At 42.4% G+C, this 24,012-nt stretch overlaps 1 protein-coding gene across 4 annotated transcripts; it reads right to left on the minus strand.

Annotated features, from left to right (window-relative positions):
• Positions 1-7,242: 7,242 nt before the first annotated feature.
• LOC135254764 (uncharacterized abhydrolase domain-containing protein DDB_G0269086-like) lies at positions 7,243-23,820 on the minus strand. 4 transcript variants are annotated; one of them, XM_064335229.1, is made up of 18 exons: positions 23,651-23,820; positions 21,835-21,878; positions 20,689-20,764; positions 19,416-19,615; positions 17,994-18,077; positions 16,102-16,170; positions 15,684-15,938; positions 15,334-15,552; positions 14,692-14,746; positions 14,442-14,532; positions 13,744-13,885; positions 13,352-13,456; positions 13,016-13,106; positions 12,436-12,655; positions 11,942-12,016; positions 11,485-11,587; positions 11,223-11,353; positions 7,243-10,311 (listed from the first exon to the last, which is right to left on the minus strand). In XM_064335229.1, the coding sequence occupies exons 1-18, from the start codon at positions 23,670-23,672 to the stop codon at positions 10,191-10,193; spliced, it is 2,103 nt and encodes a 700-aa protein (XP_064191299.1). In that variant the 5' UTR covers positions 23,673-23,820; the 3' UTR covers positions 7,243-10,190. The 4 variants fall into 4 exon arrangements, with proteins under 4 accessions (XP_064191299.1, XP_064191298.1, XP_064191297.1 ...); XM_064335228.1 differs by lacking the exon at positions 23,651-23,820 and adding an exon at positions 22,670-23,439 and having other exon boundaries at positions 17,994-18,074; XM_064335227.1 differs by lacking the exon at positions 23,651-23,820 and adding an exon at positions 22,670-23,430.
• Positions 23,821-24,012: the final 192 nt, after the last annotated feature.

Below are 24,012 nucleotides of genomic sequence, written 5' to 3' on the forward strand. Positions count from 1 at the left end.
GCCGCCATCGTCGGAGTCGGGCGTGCAGCCCACCATCGTTCACTAAGCCCGCGCCCCGTCCCGACCTCGTCGCCTCTCTTTACGGAGCCGTGAAATTGGGTTCCTTGCGATTTAACCCTGTTGCGCGCGGGCGGGTCGAGGGGTGATGCAACACCTGTGTTGAGGATGCGGCAGAAGTCCGCGGTGCCGGATAAAGACGATGAGAAGCGACGAGCGAGAGGATAACCGCTAAGTGGTTGATTTGCCGGGGGCACAACCTATCCACAGCGTGACTGATTTCAAACGCATCCGCGAAACAAATTGAGCGTGCTAACAAGGCATAAGGGAAATGACCAAGTGCCCCTCTGAAAAAATAAAAACTGCCTTCGACTGTGTGAAGTGGATCTATTCACAAATAGTGTATCCAGCACCGTTGGTCATTCTTCACGCTCTGCTGTAGGTTACTACATCAAAATAAAGAGGCAACCAACGATCATTTCCTGGCGGTATGACCTTTACACCAATGAGGTGTTGTGTGGGCGGGGCTTAGTGTGACACTGGTACCTCTGACGTCAATCGGTAGACAATCAAACTGGCCAGCAGTCTGAGTCTATGGCAGAAGGCTTTAGGTGCACACTTGATCCAGCTTTCAGCTTTAACCGGCTAGCCTCACAATCTGACTGTGGGTAGTATTAGCGTAGCCCCCTCCACTATGTAAGTAATGAGGTCTGAGAAACATTTGTCAAGCAGGTTAAATACAATTCACTTGGTGCTGCTCTATAGCTACTGTAAGCAGTGCAGAACTCTACTTGCCCAGAATGTACTTACTGCAGAATTCTATTGAGACCACCTCGGGAAACAGCTAGCGATTTAATGCTTCAGATTAGCTTTCACTCAAGCCAGGGTATTTGTATGCAGACTGAATATGGTTGTTCCAGTGGTTGCTGTAAAACTATAAGAAGGCAAACACAGTATGAACTGAAGCCTATGAATACTTTCATGCGGAATTACATGAGCATTATTTAACCTAACCAATACGTCAACTGAATAATAACCAGCAATGCAAGCCCTGGAATGAACAGGATAAGAAATAAATGTACGCTTAAACAGCAGTGTTTCGGCTCGCTGTCGGGCACAGTTTTCTCAACTGCGCAAGCCCACGCTTTTCGAAAGAGGACCATCCGCGAAACAAATCAGGCCGCCGCGACCGAACGAAGACGCAGCTGCAGCCTTCGCGCCGCAGACGGCGCGTTGCCTCGTGCAAATTCCCGCGTTCCGGCGAGCGATCCGGAGGCTGTTAGCAGCGCGGCGAGGCCCTCCTCTCCCGGCGCTCTATCTGCTCTCTGCGGCGATGGGATCATAAATCCCCTCTCAGCGCCATCCATCCCGCCTCTCATCAGCTCGCTGATTGTGTCCGCCGCTCTCTCCGAGGCTCCCCGCTCGTTTATCTCCGGCCCGCTCCCACAATCCTTTGCCGAAGACTCAATTTCCAGCCGCAGGCCCTCGATTGTCTCCCGCCTGCCGTTTATCTTCATTTTCTGCCGTCTCTTCCCCCCCCCCACCCCCCCCCCCCCCAACACACACACACACGCGCGCGCACACAAAGCCCGCTGCTGCCTTGGAGACGGACACTACGCAAACAGGGAGGATGCTTGAGACACTGCGCACACACATCCATAGACATTAGTATACAGGGGCACGTACACAAAGCCAAACACACGCATGCTAACACACATGAACATGCACACATACACAAGCATATGTGCATACACAGTAAAAACGTCATATGTAAATGCTTACACACACAAACACACTAACACACATGAACATGCACACATACACAAGCATATATGTACATACAGTCAAAGTCCATGTTTAAATGCATACACACACACACACACACACACATACACACATACACAGGCTGGCTCCAGTCAACTCCTGCAAAGCTGTGAGAGAGGCTAGATCTGTAGAAGTACCCCAGCCATGTTTAGTGGAACAGAGGGAGGGGGATCCATGTGAAAATGCATTTCTGGTTTGCACGTGTGTGCAACACTGGTGGGGGGAGGGGAGGGGGGCTCCCAGAGGAACCGGAGCGGCACGTCGGTTTGTCAACAGGCTCATTTGGACCCCACTGTAAAAAATGGAGGGGCCCAATGTGAAAACGGGGGCCGGGGCCGGGGCGACGCAGGTGCTCCGATTTATCAGAGCGCTTCGCGGACAGGTCGGCGGAGCTTTCCCACAATCCCCCAGAGCCGCCTGGCAGCTGTGGGGGGGGGGGGGGGTACGGGCCCTCTCGCGGCAGAGCACGCTCCCGCGGCTCATTCACCGGCGATAGCCTTTGTAGTGGGCCCCTTGATGTTTCCAGGGCAAGGGCTGCCACCCGGCAGGGCTTCGCAACCCTCCTTAAATGACTAACCGTCCCACAGCCGAGGTGGAGCGGGGAGGTTAAACACTCGCTCTCCAGGAAGTGCTTTGTACCTTTTCCCCAAGGCTCCCGTTTTCCGTCTCGATGTCCTGGCTCGCTAATGATACCCCAAGCCGGGGCTGAACCTACAGTAGCCGGCCTCGGCACTAGGTAGGTGCTAAGAGCTCGGGAGAGGATCCTATCCTGATGATGGTGCGCAGGGTAGCAGAGGGGGTATTGGGAAAACCAAAGCAAAATAAAAAGGCACAACTTCAACAGAGTGACAAAATACAGCAAAAATGTATACAGTGTGCAAGTGACCCTATCCTCAGGAATACTAACCGCAGACAGAACTGAACTCCAGCAGCTAAGTGAGGAAAAAAACCTACTGGATTAGGCGGAATGTCCAGGGGCATGATGGAGCCTTGTAGAGTCTCAGCTAGTCAATTAAACGTAGCAGAAGAAATAATCACATGACCTGGCTCACCAGGTTAAATCAGTCTCTCGCTAAAAGGTCACTCAGAAATCTGCGGTCCTCTAGGACTTCGGCTGACAAGTCCCAGCTCGGAGTAATGAATGGAAGAGAATGGCACAGTACAGTCGCCGCGACGTTCCCACACTCGAGCGTTCGAGCTTCGCACTGGAAGCACGACTAGCCGCGCACATTAAACAGGCTGGGGGAGAGCGGATAGACTTCTCAGAGGCACTTTGGTGGCCTAACCTCCAGCTGCTTCCATAGCACAGGCTGAAACAGCATCACAGCGGGAAGCCACACAATGCGACAACCACAACCGAGCTCGATGCTAACAATGCCCGAAACCTAGCGGCGATCCAGAACCACAAAAACGACGGTGAATAAGAAACAACAGCGTCCGAACCCGACTCCGAGCTCTCGGCGCAGTTTCCTGTGAGGCACGGCATTTGTGCATCTGTGCCTCGGCAGACACGAACGGGAACAAAAAAATAAGCCGTGATAATTTTGTTCTTCTCTTATTTGCCTTCTTTTGTTAACGCTGTTGTGCAACTTAAGAAAAGTAATTTCTGGTTTTTCAAATCAAAGCCATCCATCGGGATGCTATGACTCATTAGGACTGAGTTTACGGTGCCTTTGTTAGTCTTTTGATCTGCAGCTCTCCCACAGCCATAAACTGACAGCATAAGTCACTCGTATGACTCACAGAGGAAAACAGCAATTAGACCTTTCTGTATCACCGAGATGTTTTATTTATTGAAAAGCGGGTCACGGGAGCAGAACAACTATCAGATTAAATCCAATTAAAGGTTTATTTATGTATTTTTTTTTACTAAACAACAAGTTGTTCTCCGTGGCAATGGTTACAAAGGTCAAGTTAAATCAATTAAACTGGAAATGATACCTTAATAACATTGCATTTTCCTTAATATTCTCACTAAGGTTGGTTTATGTTACAACAAATGGATACAAATGTGTATATGATTATTAGATTTTCTATGCCGTACTGTACGTTCTATGTTTTTCCTCATCCTCTGTCAGGATGTTATCTCTCAATACTTTGCGCATTGGATAGTTCAGTGTGCTCATGGCAGGAAGGCCCAACAAAAAGGCAAATTTAGGTGAATTGTTTATGTTGCAAAACCCAAAAAAATAAGACTGAGCCTTAAAAAGAAGATACTTTCTTAAAGTTGACCGCTTTTACACTATATGACCAAAAGTATGTGAACACCCCTTGGTCTGTGGCTGCTTTTCATGGTTTGGGCTAGTTCCCTTAGTTAGTTCCCTAATCGCCCAATCAGTGTCCGACCTCACTAATGCTCTTCTGGCTGAATGGAAATGGAAGCAAATCCCTGCAGCAATGCTCCAACACCTAGTATAAAGCCTTCCCAGAAGAGAGGAGGTTGTTATAGCAGCAACTTCATATCAATGCCCATCATTTTGGATATTTTGGATGTCAGGTATCCGCATACAGTACTTTTGGCCACGTAGTGTAGCTCAAGCCATGCAAAACAACAAACATAAGCTCATCATCATACTTGAGCAAACACTTCAGAACAGTACTACTCCAATACACTGGCTTGATGGGGCTTTATGCACCCAGGATTGGTACTGCTCAAAACTTTTTTTTAAAGATGAACATTCAACATTTCTAACAGCAAATAAGACATGTTAATTCTGTCTCGGAATATTTCTGGCAACAGTAAAAATGGCACCAGAACAACAGATGAGGTACTAAGATGGTGCGAGTCCAAAACGCTGAAGTTAGCCAGCTAACCGCTACGTTCAAGAAAACGGTTTAATGAACCTGGATGCTCTTGTGTTCACTGAAGTGAAAAGAAAAAAAAGGATCTGGGGCATGAGTTACTGCAGCAAATAAGTGGCTCTCGCACCACTGCTCTTCTTGCAGGCAATGGCGTCTCATCCCTTAATTTACTACAATAGGGCCTTCGGTAACAAATCGCTCCTTGGCATTAACGTTAATGTGCGGCGTTCAAGGGCCATGAGGCCCATTTCACATTAGTCCAAGGAAAACAACATCTAAGGCATTGCTTCGCCTCTGATTTGCCTCCTGATGTAGAAAAACCAGGAAGCAATTTGTCTTCCCTGATTGCCCACCTCATAACACTTTGCAGTACAGAGGTTTCATGAGTCTATTGCCAATAGGAAAAAGGGTTGGCATGTGTTTCTGGATTTACTCTCCTTAAACCGTTTCCTTGTGGAATGTGTACTGCCAACTGCCATCGCAATCCCCACACAACTGATGATAGGCCAGGCATTTTGGTGCTGGATATTATTGGATATTTTCTATCCAATCACATCAGTGCAGCACTGCAGCCCTCCAACAAATCAGTTTGGTACTTGTGCAGAGCCTTAACGAGCTCCAACTATGGGTCCTAAAGAGCTAAAGCTGTTTTAATCCCAATAAATTTTCTTGGAAATAACAACGCAGATGAGCTCGAGCTGGAGAACAGTTTGCCAGCAATTTTGCTCCAGTGTAAAGGCGCAATGATACAAGGAAATAGCTGACAGTTGAAACAGTCCTGAGATTCAGCAGTGGCACACAAAATGAAGGCAAAGCATAATGGGCTATCCGTGATGTTCATTTCAGTACAACAGAGTTGAAATTCAAGACACAGAAGTCAAAATTAATGAAACACTGCCATCTGCTGGGCATATCTGACGCATTCATAAACTGAGTAGGCCTGAAGATGAGAAGCACACCAGAAACATAAAGAATTTGTAATGTTTCACATTTATAAATACATTCAATCATAGGCAGCTTTGTAGCTTTATAGTAATATGCTCCATATTTAGTTCTTCGAGAAGATACTGCATAAATATTTTTAACATTACGGTCAATATAATTCAGTTGTGTTATATGTGAAAAAGAGCAGCAGGTGACACCATGTGCTTTGGAGGGGAACTGCAGATTACATTACATTACATTACAGGCATTTAGCAGACGCTCTTATCCAGAGCGACGTACAACAAGTGCATAGGTTTCAAGATGTAGAGGCGCAAAAGAAACACTAGAGTGAAGTAAGGATCGTAGTGCCAGAAGTGACCACATCGATCAGGACTCCAACCCTGTAGAGTAAGCTTGTTCAGCAGCAAGAATCCTACCAAGTACAAAGTACAAACTAGCACTGGAATCACACCTAATCATACAAAAACAATCCTACCAGATACACTAACATAATCAAATTATCCTAGCTAGGTACAATGAGCTGAACTATAGGCTAGGGAGGGGTGGGGAGAGGTGCAGCCTGAAGAGATGAGTCTTCAGTCTGCGTTTGAAAGTGGTGAGATTCTCTGCTGTTCTGACCATCACGGGGAGGTCATTCCACCAGCGAGGGGCCAGGACAGACAGCAGACGGGAGCGGGAAGTGCAGACGCGAAGAGGGGGAGGTGCCAAGCGTCCAGAGGTGGCAGAACGGAGAGGTCTGGCTGGTGTGTAGGGTCTGATGATCCTCTGAATGTACCCTGGTGCTGACCCCTTAGCTGCCTGGTATGCAAGCACCAAGGACTTAAATTCAGATGTGTACACTCTCCCGAATTAGCACTGGGGTTCATGCAAAACAGGGTCGGAATTGTACATGCTCAGTCCCAAGTCCCCCACCCCCCTATATTAACAAATTAAAAAAGATAAAACAAGTAACTTTTCAATTACTGTTATATACAAACCACACAACTTGTGTATAAATAGTGCTTTAAATCCTACATGGTGAAACCAGTGTTCAAGTTAACAGTTAACGTGTTGGTTACTGAGAGTAATTACTGTTACTCAGAGGAGCCATATTTATGAAGAGTTACATGAGGATGGGGGTAAGGAAAGTCGGACTGTGTGCGATAAGGTGCTGGTTCACCAATTCAGCCAGGCATTTGGAATATTCTGGTGAACTGAACACTGTGGCCATGCGTTAGGGAATGTACTGGAAAAACTGAATACAACAGCCAGCAAACTTCATACCTTCACACAGCGACCACACACCACAGACTCAAGCCCTGACTGGTTGTTATAACCCCATAAGACTGCATAACCTTCTGTGGGGAGGTATGGCTGATTTGTATTAATTGTTTTAGCTGGCTAACATTGGCTAGTGATCCGAGAAAATAGATTGGTATGTCTTTATGTTAGGGTCAATGTTATAATTAGCTCAGCTAACCATTTACTCTATGAAACTTACTGTAAGTTTGCTTGTCGAAGGCATACAGTACTGCAGCACTTTTTAGTAGGCTATTTTTGTTTTGATCAAGTTACTCAAATTTTCATCATTTCACTTAAAAGCTGAAACTGGTAGTACAAATACCTCAAAAATACCTAGTCGTGTCATTTCCGCAAACGTCAGATTACACCCAGCACGAAAGTCATCCACAAGTGCAAGATTAACAGATTTATTGGCAGAACATTTGCATGTTACATTGGAATAAATTCTCAGTTTTAACATTCTTTAAGAAGAAACTCTTGAAACAACCAGAAAAGAAAAACTGTTGGCACTTTTGGCAAATTGATACATTTTATAAGCATGGGAGCTGTGGCTGATATAAATCACTCAACATCCAAACAGATCTTCCGAGAATAATTCTAAAGTAAACACTATAAATAACGGGCACTCAAGTTTATCTGTTGTTAAGAAAGAAATATATACTTGGGCATCAGAAGTTCAGTGATTGCCAACATGAATGGAAAAAAAGTGCAAGAATGTTATCAAGACTCAAGATTAAGGCCAAAGTCACAAAGTGAACCTGGATTTAAGACTAGTCCACATTTCCCAATCTAGGTAATGGGAACGCAAGAGTGATTGCTAGAGAAGATTAGCATTTAGACCTCAAAAGACCACTAAAATAAGTGGCCACATAAAAATGCCATTGGTAAATACCAATTTTTTCACCGGTGTAGCTAATATACTATCGGTTTTTAAATGTTTGGATGCCCTAAAAACTTTGGTTTACAAGTAAGTTCAACTTTTAGTTTAGTACCTTTTCCATTTGCATATACTATTTTTTCTAGTAAGTTCCATCGGATTTTCAAGAACACTAGGGTTATTTGAAACTGCTTCCTACAATATCCATGGATTTTCAGGAATGATACTGGAATAATATTGTAATCTTGAGCAAAGCTCCTCTAGTCCTGTTGCGCGTCAAAATGCATCAACATGCACCGTTGCACAACAGGGCAGACTAACAACCCACGAGGAAGAGAGTGAAAAAGTTCACATAAAATATCCATATAAATTTGGTCAAAATACACAAGAAAAATACTATCATTAAAGGCTGCTGTTAAGAAATGAGACTATATGGCTTAATCTGCAGTTTACTCATTTACAGTACAGGTCTCTAGATTAACTGTTGCCAGCGTGATTCTATGGCGTTTTATGAAAATCATAAAAAAGCATGACATTTGAAATGGCAAAATTCTGTTATTAGTAATAACTGTTACTGTAGGTAAGGTATCATGACACCGAAAATTCCATCAATAGCTTACTGATTAAAACCACTGAAGTTTCAAACTGGTTCAAACTTCACGGTCCCATGAGGTCTCACCACTTCATTGTGACTACTTGGGGGCACTTACTGGCATGTGCCCATTTACTGCAAAAAGGGGGGGAGGGGTTGATTAAAAAAAAAAACCATTTCAATAACTCAATTGGCAAACACTTCTAAAAACAGAATCTTAACACTGACCACTGGTCTTTAAAATAAGTCAGGGCCTACATAATTTAAATATAAAAAATAAAAATACATCCTTGATGCCGAGGCTAAAACTGTCAAAGTACAAGCCTTAATATTAATCACAAACAAATGATTAGCTTTTTAGAAATTAGTGCACAATGTCTTAACATCCATTTACAGGGAACAAAAAATGTCTAGTGCAGAACAAAGGTATTATTTTTGTCAATGTGATGTGAAACGGGAAGTTTAAGGAACTTAAACAGGGCTGACTTAAATTGCATTCAGTTTTCAAAAGGTCACTGCTGCTCCAAGCAAAATTTCAGTGATCCTAAAAATTGTGCAAGAAACACAAAACTTGGGTCAACGTCATCCAAAACATATTACAACACCAGATGTGACATATAACACAACGTGGAAATTAACACATTTGAATAAAATGTTCTCTAGCTGGCTTTAAAAAAATATTATTCAAAAGGTAAGAACCATCACAGATCCCAAATATCTTCAAAGTCATTTTCCAATTTAGTTTTAGTGGAGAAACTCAAGGATTTGTCATTAGCAGCTCATTCAGTTAAACTGTGAACAAGGTTCCCACCTCGCAGGTGAAGTACACTACTTTAAGGAGAATAACATACTAGCTTTGTACAAAGTGATATCTATACCTAGAATCAATGACATGGTTGGCATGGTGAGAGGGACACGCCTCTAGCTTCCATTTACAAAATACGTTCTGCTGTTCTTTCTTGCGCCTTCACTTTCAAATATCCCCTCAAGAAAACTGGGGGATTTCAAAAGATTTCGAGCATCATTAAGATATGATACCTAATATGCCGCCTAAAAATTAGACGGCATATTATCAATAGTAGCCCTTTACAGGATGTAGCGGTGCCCAGGAAATTCCCTTTGATAATACCTTAACAGTAAGACTGGAGAAGCTGCTGATCTGGTGTTTACAGTAATGACATGGGTTATGGAAAGCCAAACGCCTAAGGACATCCTGCTCATAAACAAAAACCGAGCCGCGTTACTCTGTGTACACCTGCAGAAACTCGACAACATTCCTTTACTTTGACTAACCCGGTGGTAAATAAAAGTCAGTTTTAAATGTGAAGTGTAAATAGTTGTCCAAAAGGCATTTTAAATACAGCATTGTTTTTGCAAGTACATTATTTTTTAAAGTACTTGAACCGCTTGGACGCGTTTTAGTTAGTTGAACGTGCAGGTAAGATGCTGAGCGAAATACTAAAAAACTAAAAATAGTTATAAAAGTAAGCCAAATGCAGAGGTCGAAAGCCTGTTGCCTATTAAATAGAAAATACATCATTCCAAGCTGCTATTCACAGTCACCAGACCTGGGTCAAATACGTATTTGTTTTTCGATTCAAATACCTTTCTACACTTTACTGATCTTGTCTGGTGTATTGGAACCAATTAAATACTCTCAAAAAGTGCAAATCCTGGTCATATTGGCAGGCCAAATTACACCAGGCAAGATCAAGAGCACAGAAAAGTACTTGAATCCAAAACAAATACTTATTTGACTCAGGTCTGTTTTTTCCAGGGGAAAAAAAGGACTGAAGATCACATGATCGTGAAGACTGGGACTGAGACAGACGGTTGGCGTTGACGTTGTCAGTCGGGAAAGGGAAAAACAGCTCAGGGAGCCAGCTTGTCTTTCCCTTTATCGATGCCCTTGTGGCTTGGAATGTGCTGGAAGATGCACCTCTCCTTTTTGATGCATCCGTTGTTCCTCCAGAAGAAGCACTCGCCTGAACTTCTGCAAACACGAGGGAGAGGAAGTGCTGAATAGCAAGCAAAATAACGACAGCTGCCATCTGTGCAGGAAAGACTTAGTGTCTATTTTTAATTATTCAGATTTAGTGGATTTGACAACATTGGTGGTGGTGACTGATCACAAAAGTCCATTTTAACACTACAAATACGAGTTCCATTCAAAACAAAGCTATTACTAGGAGCACATTGAGTGCTTATTTTTCTCAGAAGATAATCCAGCGGTAGTATATTTTGGAGAAAGAAGCCTAGAGACAACCAACAATGTCGTCTGACACGGTAATACTGAGAAACATATCACATCAAATCTAATTTTAAACGCGCTTTTTGGATTCCGGTGCATGCATCATTGCATTTGAATGCATGGCAGGATTGTCACACCCAACACTACCAGCAAAAATAGCATATAGAGGAGCAATTACAAAACACAAACACATTGAATCGATACTGCAACAAAAATGCCATCGTGAAAAGGCATTTTCTAATATGAAAAAATTTGACAGTTAAAACACATTACACCCGGTGTCCATTTTGTCACCTACCGTACGGCAATATTAAAAGAGAGGGTCTCTCCTTCCATTAAGCTACGGATCAATGAAGCTGGTCGTGTCAACACTGCTGAGAGCAAATGCTGAGATGGCAACCATACACATCCAGCAAATAACGTTCCCCGGTAATACTTCACGGCTTGTCTTTCTATTTTATTTAATTGTTCTTTTTTTATTAAATCAAATGCAGAATCAAACACGAAACCAATGCATGAGTGAGACTGAAATTTCAGGATTCTGAGGCATCCGATAACTGCAAAGAACAACCCGGCCGCCGTCGTGTTGCTCGGAAACGCTGACGTTCCGCGCGTTTCCCACGCCTTCGCAGCGCTCGGCGATGCCTACTCACGCGGGGGCGGTCTTGGGCGCGGCGCTGAAGGCCAGGTTGGCGGACTGTTTGGCTGACGTGGACGCGCCCAGGTGCGTGTGGATCCGGTCGGGGTAGCGCACGCACAGCACGGCTCCCTCCAGCGCCATGCCCTGCGGGGTGGGGTGGGGGGGGGGGGGAGCAGGGACCGTGAGGAGAAGCGCCGCGGACGGAAGGGTTCTTCGGCTGACCTTAAGTCTGTGCTTTGGGAACACCCAAAGGAAACCCGCGCGCGCACACTCACGTTGAACTCGCCGATGGCCGTTTCGCAGTCGCTCTTTCTGGTGTAGTTGACGAAGGCGCATCGCCGGGTCGGCAGCAGTTTGACGCTGTGAACGGGCCCGACGCTGGGGGGGGGTGAATAAGAACGGAGGCACGGTAAGGAGCGAGCGAGCGAGCGAGAGAGCGAGACAGCGCAACAACCAATATACACTGAACATGGGAGCATCGCCCATCAATTAAAAGAACACGTTTACTCGTAGTATTAGCAGGCTTACAGCACACGGGTGTGTAGCATTGTATCATATGACACAGACAATCAATTTTGAAGATTTTTTTCAGGACTTAGAGCACAACCCTGACACAAGGTAGACCAAGACTTTATTCCAAACACACACACACATGCAAGTCCTGTCCATTTGTTCAACTCCTCGTTAACTCACTGTAACAGGTCAGGTGTCGAGTCAACACCGGGGACTTACGTGCTAAATAGTTTGTGCACAATTGTTTGGGATACAGCAGGGACCAGGTTTCCAACCCACACTGGGAACAGTTCACTATGGAGGAGGAAACAAGGAACAGGTGAACATCAGGGAATATCACCTTCCATCCTGCCTAGGTTTACCCAACAGTGCACACACTTTTTAACCCTACATACACTGCTTATCAGAACACTCTGGCCGTACTTCAGGCGTAGTTGAGACCGACTGAAGGGAAATCTATAGTGGGTCTGGGCTACAAGATTGCTTGGGATCTTAACAAGAGGCTCTAAACATTTTAATTAAAAAAATGTTTTTTAATTGATTAGCAATGATATAACGAACAGTTCAGGAGTTAAGATAAAACATAAGCGTACTGCCATACTGATCCGCCATTACATTTCTGCCCAGTGACTCCCAGAGTGAGGCTATTACCAGATACACAAACACAAAAAACTAAACGTTCCACGAGACAGTGCAAGTGGACCATGACTTACGGTGTCGCTTCCGACTTTCTTACGGCAGGGCCGACCTTCACTGGAGGTCTGGGGTGGGATTTGGGCTGGATTTGCGGCTGGGTCGCTTGGTTGGCTGGGGGCTGGGCCTTCTGCCCAGCAACGACCCATTCATCCCCAGCTGACTGGCTGGCGTTCGCCGCTGGGGGGGTGCTCCTGCCAAACTTTTCATCTGTGAAGACGCGAGGAGCCACAGTAAAGTCTGATGGCGCAATGAAATGTCGCTATGGAAAAGACTCACTGCATTTCTCAGTTATGGGCCTACAGAAGGTAACCTGTAGCATAAGGTACCACCAGCCTGCACTTTTGTTCCAATCACTGTTATTAGATTTAAAAGACTAATTTGGCATGACACAGATTCCAAAACCTGCATTCCCAGAGGTCTGACCAAGCAAATTCTACCCAAATTCCATTTCCAAATCACCATTTCTACAGGGCCATCTTACATCCCTGCACCAAAATCCTGTCGCTAGACCACAATACCAGTACTACAATAAGACCTACAACTGCTTGGGTACACTGTACTCTTTATGTGATGGACCGAAAGTAAATGCGCCCTTACCCTGGATATTGGAAAAGGCTTCCAGAGCTTTCTCTACTGTTCCGTGGATTATCAAAGCGTTGGAGCTCTGCTCTCGCGAGAAACCCATTTCCTGTAAGATAAAAAATAACAGTGTCAACAAGACCCTGCTGTCAAGCAGTAGAACTGACACAATTCACAACTGAGAGGTCCCAATAAATTACCGATTTAAGGAAAATCCGACCGCAGCTATAAGTGGACAGAATACAAAACAACACGACCCCCAGTCAATGTTGCACAAGTGTGCGCTATCATGGCAGATGTGATTTAAAGCAGGTGAAGAGGAGGAGTCCGTGGGGGGGTGACAGCGTTGGTTACCATTAGTTGCATGATCTGCACGCGCATCAGCTCCTGCGCAGCGTCGGAAGAGGAGCTGTCCCGCTGCAGAACCTCCTTAAAAGCGGCCGCCGCGTCGCTGTATCTCTGTGGGGGCAGTGACGGTGGCGGGGGTTAGCATATCACATGTCAGCCGCTGTAAATGCCCCTATGCTCAAAGTGCAACTTAAGTTGCTCAGCAAAAGTGCATGCATAAATGTAACCCGTACTGCCAAATTTCCTTTAAAGAACACACACGCACGCACACACAAGCACACATGCATGCGCACACACAGACAAAACACACATACACAAATGCGCACACACACAGAAACGCACACAGAAACACAAATTAATGTGAGATCAGTGACAACACAGCCAGTGAGGAAGGTTACCTTCAGCCCGGCGAGAGCGCGCCCCCTCCTGTACAAGCCTCTGATCCAGCCGGGGCTCATGGCCAGGCTGATATCGGCGTCGATCAGGGCCTTCTCATACTGCTGCATCTTCTCATAACAGAAGGAGCGGTTTCCAAACAACCTGGGAGATGGGGCAAACATCACATATCACATATCATGTGCAGCTCACATGAGAGTATTCAATAGCAACTTCTTATAAGCATTCATAAAAGAGTCCAGTACTTAAAAAAGAGCTGGCAGACATTTCTGGAGGTAAAAACCCAGGCACAGGGCACCTAGAACCTTGGCTGCAGGGCAGGTAATGCTCTGCTATTTCCACAAAATAGTATAAGTGATGAATAATTTTCTCTGGGGAATTTTATGTTATTTTAGACTTTAAAGAATGTGCCAAAACATATTTAAGAATCAAATGTTAAAGTATTTCTGGTATTAATCTGAGAAGTACAGTCTCATTAAGAAATTCTGCATTTTTCAAATGCAAGTGAACTACTATGGCATCATTTCTCAAAAAAAATGTTTCAAACTTTATGTTGCTGAAAGCCAACAAAACATTATGTCAGCCTTCGATAGATGTATGGAGTTTCACGCTTTTACTTTTACCAAGTGTCATTTCAAAAATTGCCAGTTTACTAAGCCACACTTATGGGATATACAGCAGTTACCAAGAAAGTTCTTACCGAAAATCTTTAGGATTGTGTTTTATTGCGTCAGTAAAATACATCACTGCCATATCAAAGCGTCCAGAATTTCCCAACTGGTTACCAATAACTGGGGAGAGAAGAAGGTTTTATTATTTTTTTATTACTCACCTGAAATTCATGCAGTTACTCAAACAACAACAAAGCCACATGAGGCAATGCAATGTACTAGCAAAACAACAACAACTCCAATAACTTCATGCTGAAAAACGTGCCAGAGATGACTCACCTGCCAGTTCCGTGCTTCTTTTCACAACATCCTCAATGCTGGCCACCTCAGAATTCTGTGAGTTCATGAGACAGTTCAGTTTGTCATGCAACTGCAGCACTGTTAGTAGCACCAGCTTTGAGGCCACCATTCAGAAACACTTACAGTAACACAAGATGCAGTTGACAGATACAAGATCCTGTGCTAAAAAACACACTAATGGAAGAAGCTGAAATGGTCAATGAATAACGAGTGCGTCTTAGCCAGCCATGTCTACATGCGATTAAAAAAACTGGCTTATTCAACTGGCAACTGGGGAGCCAAACGTAACCCACCATAGATATACTCTTGACCCTTCGATTATGGAAAAGAAGAAAAGCATCACTGCAAAATGTGTGTCAAAACTGTGGACTGTTTCTAGGTCAGCACAATTCCCACTAGTGATAGAACAGTATATACTGTGAAAGCAATGCATACTCTAACAGGGCATCTAATTTTTTTATACAGACAGAAACTGGACCCATGCTGTGCATTGTCACATCATATGAGAAAAATGTTTAAAACATATCTTAGTTTTAGACCAGGGTTCTAAAAACAGATTAAGTAATATTCAGATTCCCAGTGCAACTCAGGTTAACCCCGCACCCCCACTTCAATGCTCACCTGCTGCTGTTGTTGCTGTGGCTCCGCCCTGCTCTGGTGTGGGTCCGGTACCTGCCGTTGCCCACGCTGCTGCTGCGGCGGCTGCTTCTGCTGCTTCGGCTCCTGCTTTCTCAAACTCCGGCCCTTCTCCTCCCTTTTCTCCGGCTTGGCCTTGAGCTCCAGCTTACGCTTTGCTATTGTGGCTGCCTTGGACACAAAGCAGCTGTTCATATCAAGCATCTGCAAGGACATAGACAAAGGAGGATGAGAAGAGTAAAAGAGGAGGCGTGCAGTTTTATTGTCAGGCACTGTACTCAGTTTTGTGGGGGGGGGGCAATAAAAAAAAATCTAGTCAGCAACTGAATGCTAACCTCTAGGTCACTGGCAATGCTATCCACTTCGCTTCCCTCCCCCTCCTCATCCTCATCTTCTTCTTCATCCTCAGAGGGTTCATTATTGTTGGGTTTACTCTGTACTGAAGAAGTGCTGGTTTGAGTCTTCTTTAAAGGAACAGCTGGTCCAGTATCGGTAGATACACAGGCTGTAGCTTTATCACTTTTTTCATTTACGCTCTCACTATTTGAGAATTTAGACTTCACAACAGATTCCTCTACATCATGACCGTCCTAAAAGAAACATAGAAAAAAAACAGTAATGGTTAAAGTAAGGATGGAAGATTGAATGCAGTCACAAAATCCTTGTTCCTAAAGGCCAAGCAGCTCAACAGTGTAGAAAAGGCAATTAATGACCAATGGCTAAACTTGACGGTTCAAAAGAAATGCCACTCACCCCATCTTTATTTTTAACCGCATTCTCTTGCCCTTTCTCTTTTCCCTTACGCTTTCTTTCTTTTTGTTTCTGTCGGGAAACAGAAAAAAAAACATGTTTTGAAATTAGTCGTGTTTGAAAGCAGCCATCTGCTCGGCGCGACGATAAACAAAAAATAAATTCCAATTATCTTTGTCACCAGAGGCAAACCTTTCAAATAATTAGCCAGCTAACAGCTGCTGACATTTGCTGTCACACATTACAATACAAATACCTTCAGGGTTCACACAGTACGTAAAGATCTGTTGAAAATAGAAACCTAACTATGTTAAACGACCTGACTTATCCATAGTTTAGTAAAAGACTTGGTGTCTAGCCAAGTGTTGCAACACAAATTAGACAAGAGGGTTTATCTGATTTTGGGATGATTAATTAAATGTCATTTACGGTCTGGAAAACCTTCAGCTCATGATTAAGAAAATCCTGTTTGCTCAAAAGAATGATTTAAGGAAATAGAAACTGGCTTTAGCCAAACACAGACCCCAGGGATTTCTGTTTTTGACAAAACTACACATAAAGCTACAAAGGCTTCTGTATGAAAAATACAGTGTATCTTAGGACCTTGGATCAAGGTTCTTAATATTTTGTTTAAACCCGTTACACCCACAGCCCAACGCTTAACTGTTTACACAACTGGGAGCCACATCACCACTTCACTGCATGATGACCTTGCCGATGACGCAACAACATCAGAGCTACCATGTCAGCCTGACACTCCCATACACGCCTTTATCTCTACAGCTAAACAAACCTTCAGGTCAAAACTGCCTAACGTCAATCACAGCAGTTACAATACATTACGCAACAGTAAAAGACTATTGCTATCTGATCGCTAAATAAAACGAAGTCTTGGTGCCCAATCATTTACCCTCTCATGCCCCGACAGGACGCAACAGCAGGGTGTGTCACCGTAAGCTGACTGGCAGGCACCATTCCAAAAATGTACATCATAGCTACTGATATTCCAAATAATGGACGCCCAAAAGACTGAGCATAGCTACAAAGGAATGCTAGTGTTGCTGTGAGACAGAGCTTAAACCGAGTGTGTGTGTGACGAAGGCAAAATAGTGTTAGATTTGTGTTCTTTAGTAACATATCTTATTTAAAGTTTCAGAGTTATAATCTGTTTAAGTCCCCACACCCATCCCGTTTCCGTCTGGGTGTTGAGTGCCGTTTTCAAATGAAAGCTCTCCCCTGAGACTTAGGTGCCGAGAGCCATTGGAAAGCATTCCTGGGTGAACAGAAATTATAATATGAGAAGAGTCATTGATCTAGCCAGGAAAATGAACCAGGGAAAGAGTGAATTATCACATGCATGAAGCCTGTCCTCCTGGCTAGACCCCATTATTTAGAGATTGTACTTAAGCTGTGCCATTTTTCAATGATGGGTTGTGTTAGACTGGAGAAGCTTGTAAGACCACAGATCTGTAACCAAGAGTCAAAGAGCTAAACTGTCTTTCACCATCAAATTGTATTAAGACTCTTTCTTTCCTGAACGCAATTGGAAGCAACAGTAGCTAACAGAATTTTAATTAGGAAGAAAAACAGAAGCATTCTTCAATAGCATGACTTACTTGTTTGTTGATTTTACTTTGGGTTTGGCATTTGGGCAGATTTTCACCAAATTCAAATAATAATAATAATAATAATAATAATAATAATAATAATAATAATAATATTAAATTATTTTGCACCCGATTTTTTGACTGAACATACAATTGCCCCATTTTGCCAGTTCACAACTACATGTGTGTGAGAAACAGTCCTTTCCAAAAACTGGTAAACAGAATGTTAAAACACAACATTGTGGAAGAGGAGGGCATTACAATGCAATAGGCTACACAGGTACTCACCAATTTCTTAAGCCTTTTCTTCTCTGCTTTTACTTTAAGTCTTTCTTCCTCCTCTACTAATTCTTTGGCATTTTTTTCTGCCTGCTGAAAAAACACAGTGTAGGAATTTCAATATTTTTGCTCCCCACTTCACTGCAGAACATGTCGGCACCTACAGCCATGGCCATACAACATGCGTGCATGTGTGGATATATGTGTACACACACACACACACAATATAGTGTAGTCATGGGTGGTGAGCGGTTCCCCTGTGTCAATACAGAACTCAGCTCGCTTAAAGCTTTTACCACTCATTTGTGTTAGACTGCTCTCTCAATACAAAGCTAAACAAATCTCACGAATGCAAAGTTCTAGTCAGTCAAACATTTTCAAAAATCTTTTCCTTTCTAGAAGCGCCCCACCCCCCACAATATAAATGTACTGATGGGCATTGTAGGAAAATTTTGAGACTCCCCATGATTGTGATGACGTCACATGTTAAAGTTAAGGTATTCCCATCAATGTTGATCAGACTGTTTCCTCCAAACTCTTGATGCTGCATGATAAAAATATATCACATGTATAACTATATACTAATATAATCAATATGTAATCCAATAAACCTATATCAGTAGTTGCAGCTAAGCTTATGGAAACGCAAGAAACCAGTGTACACTGTAGAAAAAAGCAAACGCAGGAGGCTTAAAAAAGCCAACTTACTCAGCAGAAAATTATTGCCAAATAGAAGTGGTAGAAGACTAATATTTTACAGTGACCCCTGTGTAACCTGAATACAGTAGAAAAGTACAGGAGGCTATACCTCTGCAAACTTGTATGCATAATGGAAAACTACAGAAAGCGATGACGTGTATGCATAGTGGAAAAGTACAGAGTAAAAGACTGATATTTTCTATTGATATTTCCACTATGATGAGATCACCTTAAAACAGAAAATCATTTTGGCGCCAAGAAGGTCAGGTTGACCCACGAGCAGGAAAATCCTTACGGTGCCAAAAAGATCCTTACGTTGCCAAAAAGACCAGATGGCTGGTATTTTTAGAAATGTGTTAAGGGGGGTTGTGGGGCACAATTTGTGTATAAAATGTGTGCAAAACTGACAATCGAGGTTCAATTCGGCTGAATTGATCCGGCTTTGTGCACCTGTGCAATAAAGTCTAAGCTTTCTGAAGAGCTTGCTGCTGTTGTGTCTTTTCCCTCGTGAAATTGTTTTCTACAGATTGGCGATTGGCGTTGAAGTCTATCGGTTCCTAGACACGACAGCATCAGTCTGTGAACTAAGCTTCAGTTACAAGCTAAAACCTAAAAATAAGTTTTAGAACAATCTATGTCTGAGCCTGACTGAGGAACTTTCCCCCACTAACAATCAGCACCACTGTGAAAAAACTAACGAATGCGTCCACTCTGTCTGCAGAAACCACTTACCTCACGCATAATTTGTTGAAGTCCTGTTCTATACGGTGGATGGAGTAGACGAGGACTCCTAGACCTTGGTGGATGATGATCCAGGAAATTCCTTTGGAACCCACAAAATTCTTTTTTATCCTTACAGCCTTCATAATCACTGTCATCATCTGTATATTCTTCCAGTTCTACAAAGCCACCGCCAAAATCGAAGCCTGGACCTGAAATGGATGATTAGACACGTTGAGGAAGAAAGGTCATTTTGAAATCCCACAACCACTTCCTTTTTAGACACCGATATGAAAAGGTCCAAGCCTTAAGACAGGCATATGACTGCATACGTTCCTGTACCATTTGAGCTTTGTCTGCCAACACTTCCAGAAAACATGATTTAAATAGATTCTGCATTTGAACAGGACACTGCAGTTTCCACCAGTGATATAATCCCTTTAAGGTAACATCATAAGGAAGCGTCTGAACAAAGGGAAGTTCAAACACCTTAAAGGTCCAGAAAGCTGAAATCTGTGAATTATTCACTGATATGTTGTTTTAATACTATATTGCATTAAGAAACGTCAGAGAAATATTTTGTAATGCTTTTTTTTAACAAAAAAAAATATAACGGACGGAGTGTAGCACAGTGGGTAAGGAACTGGACTTGTAACCGAAAGGTCGCAGGTTCGATTCCCGGGTAGGACACTGCCGTTGTACCCTTGAGCAAGGTACTTAACCGAAATTGCTTCAGTATATATCCAGCTGTATAAATGGATACAATGTAAAAATGTTGTGTAAGTCGCTCTGGATAAGAGCGTCTGCTAAATGCCTGTAATGTAATGTAATGTAATGTAATGTAATAAAAGCTTGTGCCGAAATTGGCTCACTTTCTCCTTGGCTAAATGCAACTCCATGTTTTCAGTGGGTACAATTCAATGGTTATAATTGGAAAAATACTGAAAAAATATTAAGACAATCAATTGTCACTTCCGGGGAATATCACCACAATTTGAATCTAGTCGCCTGGACCTTTAACATTAAGGCACTATTCACACCCTAAATCTAAAAAATAATTAGCACTTAAATAGAACAGCTGTACAACACATTGTAGTATCTTGAGGGCAACATTGCCTCACTTTACAAAAATCTAAACCAAATGTAAATCATTCGTATTGGACATCCTATTCTAGATTCAATTAAAACTATAACCTTAGCCAAGGAAATACAGAAATGCAGTCAAAATTCATGTTTCCCTAGAGCACATACAAATCTACTAGATACAGGTTGCTAAAAGACTTACCAAAAAAACCATGGTTAAAAGGGTCTAATCCATTATATCTGGAAGCATGTCCACTTATTAAATCCACAAATGTGCCCTAAAGACAGGAAAAATGCGTTTGAACTCTTCAACAGTGCATCAGTTTCATTTATTTTGCATTTACAAGTTTAAGTGCAGATTCTAAGAACATCATTTCATAAAACATACAGTAATATTAGAATCATTCGAAATCACACTTCCAGTTGACATAGTATGGAGTCATACAGAAGGTCTCACGGAATATAGTATATAGACAGCTGGAATCTGCACTGCTGGCATTAAAGGAGTACCATGGTGATTTTCACACTTTCTCGGTTTTATGTGCTATTTGCACAAGAGGCATTGAAGAAACACAATGAGCAAAGTATTAAATATGTCCGTTCTGTATTTTTGGAGAAATGTGCGTTTTAAATTCATCATCCTATTTTCAACCGGTTGAGAAAGTTGTCATTTTTCTACGTCACGAATACAGTAACCACTCCTATTTCCACGCCCCATAAAGAAATCTGACAGGACACACCGTCCTGCTGTTCAGACAATGTAAATATTTGACTAACGTTAGGTTCACTTAAATTAGAGTGCCTTTAGATTATTTCTGGTTATATTCATTTAGCTAGCTAGCTAACGTTAGCTAGCTAGGAGGTTTGCTTTCATAAGGCAATGCTATCGATAACGTTAGCTTGCTAGTTTGCTTTTATGAGGACGTTATAGTTGTGCTTTCATCTTAACTTGGCTAGCTAGATAGCAAAAATTATAACTGGATATAAGTCAACGTTCTTACCTTAGCTATCTATCGATACTTGATATACTACTAAGCTAGCTAGCTTGTGAAAATTCAGTCTCCCAAAGAGAGCGCATATCATGGGGGTAGCTATGGTAACCGGGCACGGTCTGTCAATCATAGCTAACTGACAGTTCTCATTACCACGCCCAGACGGTTCGGGTGAATTTTTATAGTGGGAAATTTAGGCTTAGAAAAATACGTTTTAAAGTATATTGAAATGACTGAAGAATAAAAAAATTATGCACATTTGTTTTGTTGTTGCCTGAAGACAACTGGGAAGTGTCACGTTCAACCACCATGGTACTCCTTTAAGTACTGCTGAAAGTTAAATTATCAATACTTACATGGACTTGCATGAGCTGACGTTCCTGATGTAGCTGGAACATAACTGAAAAATTAAGGAGAAAAAAAGATGCTTAAGATGCATGTCTGCCGACTACCTAGTCTAAACTGTTTACCGAACAGCTGCCTGTTACAGATGCCAGGAATTCAAAAGTGAAACTTATGGTTTTTCCAGGTACTGCAGGCTTATATCAATGAAGCCCCAGTTCATGAGTTTTGGAAACCACGGAGTTGTCGCTTATTATAATATATATATATATATAATAAAAGCATACGATACGCAATTTACCAATTGCGCCTTTTACTACCTCTCAGCAAAATCATACTGCGAAGAAAGTCGACTGATACACATACAGTCGGCGGGGTGCGGTAATGATTTTCTGTACGCCATGAACTTTGCATATGGTGAGCAGCTAGCAGCTAGTTTGATAGATATTTCGAGAATGAACTTCCTGGTAGCCACCTAGTTCACAAATTGTTGTATGCCCAAAAATCGGGGTCACCGCGTGAATAAATGAGATTTACTGGCGAATCTGCGTGTGCAAAGCCAGTCACTTAGCTATTTAACATTACATATTACAGTACAAAGACCACTGAATCGGTACAAAAACAAAATAATATTGGACATCACGAGCTAATTAACGTCAGCTAGCTTGCAGCCAAGAGAATAGCTGAAATCAAGCAAACACTGACATTTTAGCATCATAGAAGTATTCGGTTTCATACTGCGAAAGCGGGTATATACTTACCCAGCTAAAACAAATTAAAGAACAGTTATCGATACGTGTCTTTTAGCTACAGAAAAAGAGTTTGGAATTCAATAATGTACAGCCTTACCCGATTCCCACTCCCTTCTGTTAGACATCTGTCCTCTGGTCCTTATACCGTTAACTTAAGAAGACCTATTTTCAATAATCTTAAATAATAAAACACAGTTCACTTCAATCGCGCAGTTTCAACCGCAGCTACTAATTTGCTTTCACTACTTCCTCTATGACCTGACCGCACAAAACACGCATGCGTGAACACTCATTTTTGCGTAAAATGTCACAGACAAGTTAAACCCAAACCACAGCACTAGTATACATTATTGGAATCTAAAGCGGGCATGGTGCGAACTAACTTTAGAATAATAAACCGATTTTAGAACTCTACCAGAAGTCAATAACTATGCATAGGACGTAAACAATAATAAACAACAATAATAAACATGGCAAACCAGCTTATGTGTAGAAAACAAACTGTATCAACGAAGAAAAAAGTTAAATGCACTGATACCCTGCCTATGATATAATCCGGGGTCATTCAAGGAAAGAAACACGCCGTAAATGATGACGCGTCGTCCTCAAATGTGCTAACCAAAATCTTACCGCACGTCGACTTTCTGAAGTTACAGTCTTATCCGCAGTTCGCGGAAACCGCGTATTTACGTTTCCTTCTTAAATTATGTTAATGCATTTTGCCCCTGTAAATGTTCTAAATGCCGCGAGCTTCATAATGCGATTTGTAGAATGTACCGCCACTTTATTTGTCTACACTCGTCTGGTAACCAGTAGGCCAGCGATCGGAAATGTAGAATTTAGCGTTTCTTTGTTTTTTTTTGTTTTTTTGTTTTTTTTACACGAAATTAGCTTTAAACTAACACAAATATTGCTCAGACATTAAATGCACTTTAACCATTTAGGGCTATCCAATTCAAGGTCGTTGTAACTACAGCACATTCCTAGTGTGCTTGTCTAAATAACTACCATATTTTTTTGAGTCAAATTCTGTATTGCATTCAACATTGATGCAATCCTGCAAAATTAGCCTACTTACGTATTTGAAGTTGTTGGTTCATAGCTTCGGAAATCTCAAGTGAAAATCATCAAGTGAAAGCGAAGAGCCTGTCTTGTCCAGTTCTTTTCCACATGGGATCAGACAAAGCATGACCAAGTAATCGGATGGCGGGTCAAATCCTCTCAATTTCTGTAGGACGGCATACTTATGCTAAATAGATGGGCTGGACTTTTCATTGGGTGCTTTTCCAGTTTTTCTGTTAATTCCAGTAAGCACTGTCTTTTCTTTCCACATTTGTTCCAAAACTTTTGGAATCAGACTCCATCAGGCTACATCTAACATCCATGGGTACATTACAATAAATATTACAGTCTAAATTTTAATCAGAGGCATGCATTAGG

The sequence above is a fragment of the Anguilla rostrata genome, chromosome 5, assembly GCF_018555375.3.
Source record: "Anguilla rostrata isolate EN2019 chromosome 5, ASM1855537v3, whole genome shotgun sequence".
NCBI lineage: Eukaryota > Metazoa > Chordata > Actinopteri > Anguilliformes > Anguillidae > Anguilla > Anguilla rostrata.

Bases quoted from the DNA above. Each gene is read 5' to 3' on its own strand.
- LOC135254764 (XM_064335227.1), bottom strand. From the start codon at position 22,697: ATGTCTAACAGAAGGGAGTGGGAATCGG. The intron at 19,616-20,688 runs GTAAGTCTTTTA...CATCCATTTCAG, and splicing joins TTTTAACCATGGTTTTTTTG to GTCCAGGCTTCGATTTTGGC. The intron at 13,457-13,743 runs GTAACCTTCCTC...CTGCCCCCACAG, and splicing joins GCGCTCTCGCCGGGCTGAAG to AGATACAGCGACGCGGCGGC.